The following is an 8,494-nucleotide window of genomic DNA, read 5'->3' as shown; positions in this document are numbered from 1 at the left end:
TCGAACTGCTTTGCTTTATCTTGGCCAGGTCGCAATTGTAAATGAGAACTTGTTCTCAACTTGCCTACCTGCTTAAATAAAGGTGAAATAAAAAAATAAAAAACCAGGTAGGCCAGTTGAGAACAAGTTCTCATTTACAACTGCGACCTGTCCAAGAAAGCAAAGCAGTGCAACAAACAGAGTTACACATGGGATAAACAATCATAGTCAATAACACAATAGAAAAATCTGTATACAGTGTGTGCGAATGAAGTAAGGAGGTAAGGCAATAAATAGGCCAATAGTGGCGAGGTACAATTACAATTTATCAATTTACACTGGAGTGATGTATGTGCAGATGAGGATGTGCAAGTAGAAATACTGGTGTGCAAAAGAGCAGAAAAACAAATATGGGGATGAGGTAGGTAGGTAGTTGGTTGGGCTATTTACAGATGGGCTGTGTACAGCTGCAGCGATCGGTACACTGCAGCTGGCTGCACGTAGGAGGCAGTTTATACCTTTGCAGAAGACTATGGGAAGATCAATTGCATAATCCTCACATCCTCCACTTGTCTCCTACTCAACCCATTGGAGGTCAGAGGGGAGGGACCTCAGGCTTTCTCATCTAATTGGTTTTGAGGAGATGAGAGGACGCGAGGAGTAGCCAATTGAGATCTTCCCTAGTTAAACTGCGTTTGAAATGGTACCCTATACTTTACTACAGAAGGGATACTCGACTCTTACCCTACAAGGCACGGCGCATCCTGGTTTTCTGTTCTACCTGAATTACTCATGCCTGGTGTCCCAGGTCTAAATCAGTCCCTGATTTATAAAGGAACAATGAAAAAATGCTGTGGAACTGGCTTCGCGGTCCAAAGTTGAGTTTGAGGGTTTTATAGGGTGCCATTTCCTAATAACAAGGCATGTATGGATGAAATGTTATCCAATATTGGGAACTAATACTATAGTTTGAGTAACAGAATAAGGCAAATCGTACCAGAAACGTATTTGGGAATGAATTTATTATGTTGTATTCCTGTGCACCATGTCTGGACTAGAGGTCGACCAATTAATCGGAATGGCCGATTAATTAGGGCCGATGTCAAGTTTTTATAACAATTGGAAATCGGTATTTCTGGGTGCCATTTTTTTTACACCTTTATTTAATCTTTATTTAACTAGGCAAGTCAGTTAAGAACACATTCTTAATTTCAATGACGGCCTAGGATTATTTTTTTACCTTGTCAGCTCAGGGGAACCAATCTTGCAACCTTACAGTTAACTAGTCCAACGCCTGCCTGCCTGTTACGTGAATGCAGTAAGCCAAGGTAAGTTGCTAGCTAGCATTAAACTTATCTTATAAAAAACAATCAATCAACGACTGTCGTTGCTCCAATGTGTACTTAACCATAAACATCAATGCCTTTCTTAAAATCAATACACAAGTATACATTTTTAAACCTGCATATTTAGCTAAAAGAAATCCAGGTTAGCAGGCAATATTAACCAGGTGAAATTGTAATTTCTCTTGTGTTCATTGCACGCAGAGTCAGGGTATATGCAACAGTTTGGGCCGCCTGGCTCTTTGCGAACTAATTTGCCTGAAATGTACGTAATTATGACACAACATTGAAGGTTGTGCAATGTGACAGGAATATTTAGACTCATGGATCCCACCCCGAGGTGATAGTTTCCAGATTTGACCTAAGGCTTGTATTTCTGTGTGTTTATTAAATCTATGATTTGATATTTGATAGAGCAGTCTGACTGAGGGGTGGTAGGCAGCAGCAGGCTCGTAATAGTCAAAGGTATATGGTTTAGAGAGAAATAGTTGACGCGTTGTAATTCATGTAATAACTTGCGGCTACATTTGAAAGGAGTTCCTTCGTTATTTTACCGTTCCTGTCTTCCATAGAGAATGTCTTGATCTACTTCAAATAATGTCTGTGTTTCGTGCAGGCTTAAACCGCCTCGGGGTTTTGATACCCGTGTAAATCTCACTAGGGTAAGGTAACGTTTGTCAACATATTTTCATAAATCTACAAAACAAAAACAAAAAAGATCTTTGCTTATATTTAGCCAATATTGATCAGTTACCTTGTCCTATGGATATCTAGTTATAAAATTGGCAAGGTGGTGTAAGCTTACACGAAACACAGACCTTATTTTAAGTGAATCTAAAAATATCCTATGGAATGAATGAAGGAACCGCTTTTCAGATTTTGCTAGGTGTCATGGGAATTATGACTCGCACTTTGGTAGTCAATTCTTACCATGTCCATTATTAAAAATAGGAATTCCTGCATATAGAAATTAGTTTTTGTTTTCAACATTCATCACAGGTAACTTAAACTCTATTTTTATTCAAACAGATGAGTATTTCCTAAGCAGACTCTTCAGTATCATTGTCTTTACAGATGGCAGAGAAAAGCAAAGCACCAGTGTGGGACTATTACATGGAATTGGCACCAGGGAAAGCAAGGTGTCTTATTTGTGATAAAGATGTAAGCATGGGGTCAGCAATGGCTAAATAAAAAAAATACCACCAACCTGTGGAATCACCTTAGGAACACCCATCCAAAAGCCCATATGTATTATATTAAGTTAAAATAAGTGTTCATTCAGTATTGTTGCAATTGTCATTATTACAAAAATGTGTGTGTGTGTGTATATATATATACACACACACACACATTTTAAAAATTGGCCGATTAATCGGTATTGGCCTTGAAAAATCATAATCGGTAGACCTCTAGTCTGGACATCACAATTCACCACCACTGTAACAGTATGCAGTTAACTGTGCAGAACACATTTGTCTCAATTTCCTCCTAATACAGAATAACTGGTTAATGAGTTTATTGAAGACAAGAATCTGACAATCATTCTCTCACACACACGTAAAGTTGAAAAGTAATATAAAAAGCTAACTCTGTGGAAGGTACATGATCCTTCCATTTCCTCCTATGCTCCAAAGTTATGTAGTGCCAATCTGAACATGTCATTTGTGCAGATCCATTTGTTGTCCACGTTCTTCAGCAGGAACGTTTGTTGAAAACCCATCACCTGGTCCGTGTCAGCCTTTTAAAGAAAAGAGAACAGATGAGCATCATCCTCTACCAATATAATTTACTAATCTATCATTATTAGGGTTGCAAAGGGTCTGAAACTTTCTGGAAATGTTCAGGAAATTTTCCATGTGACGTTAAGACCGGGAATTTTGCTTAAATTCACCAAAAAGTTAGCTTATAAAGGTGAACCTTTATTGTATTATACATGTAAGGCAATTCTAGGTCTTGTGGCATATTTTGGTTAAACTGTCTGCAATACAATGGAACTGCAACCCTCTGCATGCACAGTGCATTCGTCCATCGCATGTACAGCTGATTCTCAAGATCTTGCACACTAATGAGATGCTATTGAGTCCACACTACTACACTGTCTGAGCCAAAGACTACATGCTTTCTGGTAAGTTATTACAGTACTGGGTGGGATGAATATATTTTATGACATACATTTTTTGTTAACTAGTAAATAGTAGTCATCAAGTTATGGCATCAATCTACCTCACCAAGCAAAGTGTGAAGAATAAGAGCAACACATTGAAGTTGCCCTGCAACACCCGTTGGGGTGGTGTTGTCATCACGTTTGACAGTCTCCTGGAGGGGAAGGAGTCTCCAAGAATTGGCCATATCACAGTCTGCCGATATAAACAGCCCCATCAAGAGGATCCTCCTGGATGATGTGTTTTGGGAGAGAGTGATAAGCAGCCTGAAACTCCTGAAACCTACAGCAATAGCCATTGCACGGATTGAGAGAGACAATGCCATCCTGTCTGATGTTCAGACTCTGCTTGCAGATGTAAGAGAAGAAATCCGTACAGCCCTGCCCACTTCACTGTTGCTCCAAGCAGAGGAATCTGCAGTTCTGAAATGCATCAAAAAGTGTGAAGATTTCTGCCTGAAGTGGTAAGCAGCCTGAAACTCCTAAAACCTATAACAGTATGTAGGAGAAGAAATCCATACAGCCCTGCCCACTTCACTGTTGCTCCAAGCAGAGGAATCTGCAGTTCTGAAATACATCAAAAAGCCAATACACACCGCAGCGTACATGTTGGTATGCTGGCAAGAGCATCCTGTCTGATGCAGCGATCAACAAGGTCTATGGTGTCATTACTACCGTGTCTCGCCACCGTGGCCTGGATGAGGGCAAGGTTCTTGGCAGTCTGGCAAAGTTTTTATTTCACCATTATTTAACCAAGTAGGCCAGTTGAGAACATGTTCTCATTTACAACTGCGAACTGACCAAAATAAAGCAAAGCAGTGCGACAAAAACAGCAGTTACACATAAACACAGTCAATAACACAATAGAAAAAGACATGTACACTGTGTGCAAATGTAGAAGAGTAAGGCAATAAATAGGCCATGGATGTGAAATAATTACAATTTACCATTAACATTGGAGTTATTGATGTGCAGATGATGGGCAAGTAGAGATACTGGGTGAGAAAGATCAGTAACAATATGGGGATAAGGTAGTTGGGTGTGCTATTTACAGTTTGGCTATGTACAGGTACAGTGATCGGTAAGCTGCCGATCACTGAAGTACACTTCCAAGCAAGGGCTTTGGGATGGAGATGCAATATGGCACTCGTGCCAACATATCTCATCAGCCACCTGGTGGAAGGGTCTTTGTGGATCTGAGGCTCTTTCCCCTGTTGCCTCCATCATCCTCCAAATCCCACCACCTCAGAGCGCAACTGGTCCTTGTTTGGGAACACACACACCAAAGCACGCAACAGGCTGAACAATACAAGGGTTGAAAAATTGGTGGCCATCCAGGCAAATTTGAGGCTTTTTGAGCCTGACAACAAGCCATTCTCAACAAGGTTGGAAATTGACAGTGAAGATGAGGTCTCAGAGTCTGATGTTCAAGAGGTGGACATTGAGGAGGTCCAGGGAGAACTCATGGAAGCTTGAGAGGAAGACAACCATAGCTTTAGTTTCTGGACTATCATTTCACAGATTTATGTTGAAAATGTTTTTGGGAGATGCGATGGATCATTGAGGATCATTCAATATTCCTTTTATTTTGTTGTTCAGTGAAATCCTCCCATGTGAAGAGTCAACTCATTTAATTAAAGTTAAATTCGTAACTAAATTGTTTATTTCTATTGGAAGGATTTAATCATTTGCAATTATGTCTACTCAAGGTAAAAATATGTCTCCATATGACATGGTAAATATCCAATGCAAAAAAACATTACATTTAAAAAGATATTAATTTGCATATATATTTCCGTTAATTCCCATGGAAAGTTTCCCTCTGAATATTCCCCAAAATGTGCAACCCTAATCATTACATACAGTAGAAATTAACCACAATAAGAACCATCGATTTGATTCTAAAATTGATTACAGTTAAGCTCAAGTGTCTTTAAGTGGTATTAAAATGAAAACAGGAGCAGCTCCTTCCATGTTCAGCGGTGAAACAAAGACACCGATGAATGTTCCTGCAATTTATTGTGCAACGTTTCAGCCCAAGTGTGCAGATATCCATCTTTATTTTGTGGCATTTTTTGTACCCAGGTTCACCAGTGTCACTATGCTAGCTTAGCAGCTTCTTTCCTTTCCTCAACTTGTCTTTGACTGGGCTTAAAGTAGGGTCATTTCAAGCAGTTGGTGAGTTTCTGGTTCGATGTCACTCAGTTACTCTCGCCCCTCTAAACTTGCACTACATTGACCCCAGCCTTTGATCTAAGCTTAACTGTGGATCCAGGTCACGGCACCACTGTAACCCGCGTCACTGTGTTAGCTTATTCTCTCAACTCGCCTCTGACTTGGCTTGACTACAATCCTCTGCTACAAACAGTTAACACACATGACTGTCAACTTGACAATATATACACCAGTTGTGCCACTGAAAAGGATGCAAATCACTGGCGCCACCTCAAGCTGTGGGTGAGTTTCTGGTACGATCTCCCTGTTACACCAGCAAGTCACTCAACGTGTGTCCACTACATTTGAAATGACCTACCTTGAGCTGTCCCATCACCATGCTCATTACACAGCTGTCTGGCGTGGGCTGGTGGTCCTGTGCGGTGATGCTGTGCTGAATTGACTGGAACGGTAAGCTCTGCAGTAAGGGAGAGAAGAGGTATTTTATGTCTGTACCATGTTAAAATAATTAGGCTATACATTATAATTACTTTGAAGTTTAAATGAAGATGTCACTTACAGTGATCTTCTCCATAATGGCTTTATGCCCCTGGAAACCAACTCCTTCCCATGTTAAACATGACGCATCAGTCTGGACACACAAACATCAATAATTTATTAAGACAGCGAGCTCTCACATCAGTTACACACTGAACAACATGAGCAGCTGTGTATTCATTAGTTAGATTCCGTTGCAAGACGCTTTGCGGAATGGGAGGGACCTACCTGAATTAGACCAATAGAAATTCTTGTTTTCGTTGTAAAATGTTTTCCGCTTGGAGTAAACGGTTACCAACCCAAATGTTTTGCAACGGAATCTGACCAATGAATACACCCCATGGGTCCATCTCAAAAGTTTTCCTCGATTCCTTATATCCTCTCATCCATGCCACTTTCTCAAAGCACTTCGGAGGATAGCCCTTGAACATGACTCGACATGACTCAATTCCAATCCATTACACATCTTCTGTACAGGGGAGTTAAGAGTCCTGACACTCAATCTGAACATTAACACGCATCGCTTGCAGTACCCATAGCTGTATGGATCTTGAAAAATTGCAACAGTAAGTATATTTTAATGCTTTTTTTCTCGATGATGAAAGGGCCATATGTTTCAGAAGCCATATTGTAAGCAATGATTGACGTTTCTAAACGTTAAAACACAGCGTTGGGATTGTGGTTCACATGAGCAAAGCTGAAAACTGTAGGGTTATTTGAAGGAGAGAGTCCAAGTGAAGTAGGCAAGGAATTAAGAGCGGAGAGTCACCCCAGGTTTCCAGATGACAAGGTTGGTCCATGAAACACCATTACACATCTCTAACTGTGTTGAAATGTAAATACTCACATAGAGATCGGCGAGTTTGGTTCTATCAGAATCAAATTGTTGGTAATAATGTTGCACAAAGCCTGCACCTATCTGCTCCCAAACCGGTTTGCTTGCCATGATTCAAAGTGCAGGTAGGAATCTGGAGAGGAAAATGCGACTTGAATATGACGTAGCCAACAGCGCATCTCTGATGAGCACATTCCACGTGTTGCAGAATCATTCTGAATTATAATGAATGGAAAAGATAAAACTTTACAGTGTCATCATGTATTTATCCACTTATCAAGAGAACATGAGCACGAGAATGGCTAACTAGCTAGCTAGATCTCAAAACTGGAAACACTAGCTAACGTCAGTTAACGGAATGAATACTGCGTTACATAGCGAACTAGTTATATACAGTAGCAAGCTAGCTCGCTAACTAGTTTAATGTCAGTACATTATTCCACTCAGAAAAAGACAACTAAACTTTTACTTTGTGTTGCAAAGAATAATTTCCCCTATAAACTACATGTTTTATTGTTGAATAGTTGTGTAAAACTTCATATGGAACTTACCTTAATATGCAACTTGCTAGTAATCCAGTGTGGATGCACAACAGGTCTCTCCCGCTTCATCCGGAGAAAAAAACTTGTGTTGTCATATACTGGGGCCAAACAACCAATAGATGCGCTCTTCGGCTTGATTGACGGGTACCTACGAGCGGGAATGGCACCCAAATGGGCGTTTCCATCAAAATGATTTGGGAGAAATACCAAAGTGCAACCAACCTTGGTAGCTCAATTATTTTCAGCCCATTGATAATGAAATGTACATTAAATGTTACGTTTAATGACAATTAATACTTTTGTATAACATTGAGAATATTTTTTATTTAACCAGGCAAATCAGTTAAGAACAAATTCCTACATGGACAACTGTGAGTTAATGGATATGACAATGTATACTTTTATATTATTATTTGTTTAAATATTTTATTTTTATTTCTACTTTGCACATTCTCCCATTGCAAATCTACCATTCCAGTGTTTTACTTGCTATATTGTATTTACTTTGCCACCATGGCCTTTTTGCCTTTACCTCCCTTATCTCACCTCATTTGCTCACATCGTATATAGACTTGTTTATACTGTATTATTGACTGTATGTTTGTTTTACTCCATGTGTAACTCTGTGTCGTTGTATGTATCGAACTGCTTTGCTTTATCTTGGCCAGGTCGCAATTGTAAATGAGAACTTGTTCTCAACTTGCCTACCTGGTTAAATAAAGGTGAAAAAAAAAATATATATATAGCATTGAGAATCAGATGTTTTTAATTTAGCCTTTATTTAACTAGGCAAGTCAGTTAAGAACACATTTTTATTTAGTTATTAGTTATTTTACACATGAGCTCTTTGTAGCAAGGAGAAAGTGACATAAAATAGTTTAGTTTTCAACAAGTGCTTTATGTAGCAGCTAGCTGTGTATTC

The 8,494-nt window shown here is 39.5% G+C and overlaps 1 protein-coding gene across 2 annotated transcripts; it reads right to left on the bottom strand.

Annotated features, from left to right (window-relative positions):
- Positions 1 to 2,811: 2,811 nt before the first annotated feature.
- On the bottom strand, positions 2,812 to 7,729 carry LOC110496368 (nuclear transport factor 2). Of its 2 annotated transcripts, none has more exons than XM_021572230.2 (5): positions 7,582 to 7,729; positions 7,043 to 7,163; positions 6,218 to 6,289; positions 6,017 to 6,115; positions 2,812 to 3,060 (listed from the first exon to the last, which is right to left on the bottom strand). In XM_021572230.2, the coding sequence occupies exons 2-5, from the start codon at positions 7,139 to 7,141 to the stop codon at positions 2,944 to 2,946; spliced, it is 387 nt and encodes a 128-aa protein (XP_021427905.1). In that variant the 5' UTR covers positions 7,142 to 7,163; positions 7,582 to 7,729; the 3' UTR covers positions 2,812 to 2,943. The 2 variants fall into 2 exon arrangements, with proteins under 2 accessions (XP_021427905.1, XP_036808829.1); XM_036952934.1 differs by lacking the exon at positions 7,582 to 7,729 and adding an exon at positions 7,281 to 7,562.
- Between the last annotated feature and the right edge of the window lie 765 nt (positions 7,730 to 8,494).

The sequence above is a fragment of the Oncorhynchus mykiss genome, chromosome 18 (assembly GCF_013265735.2).
Source record: "Oncorhynchus mykiss isolate Arlee chromosome 18, USDA_OmykA_1.1, whole genome shotgun sequence".
NCBI classification, from domain to species: Eukaryota; Metazoa; Chordata; class Actinopteri; order Salmoniformes; family Salmonidae; genus Oncorhynchus; species Oncorhynchus mykiss.
The sequence above is the reverse complement of the archived record's forward strand: the minus strand, read 5'-3'. Positions and strand labels throughout refer to the sequence as shown.

Excerpts from the sequence above, each read along its gene's own strand:
- LOC110496368 (XM_021572230.2), bottom strand. The coding sequence starts at position 7,141 with ATGGCAAGCAAACCGGTTTGGGAGCAGATAGGTGCAGGCTTTGTGCAA. Across the intron at positions 6,116-6,217 it reads CCATTATGGAGAAGATCACT|AGCTTACCGTTCCAGTCAAT; the intron begins GTAAGTGACATC and ends CCCTTACTGCAG. Across the intron at positions 3,061-6,016 it reads TGGTGATGGGACAGCTCAAG|GCTGACACGGACCAGGTGAT; the intron begins GTAGGTCATTTC and ends TTTCTTTAAAAG.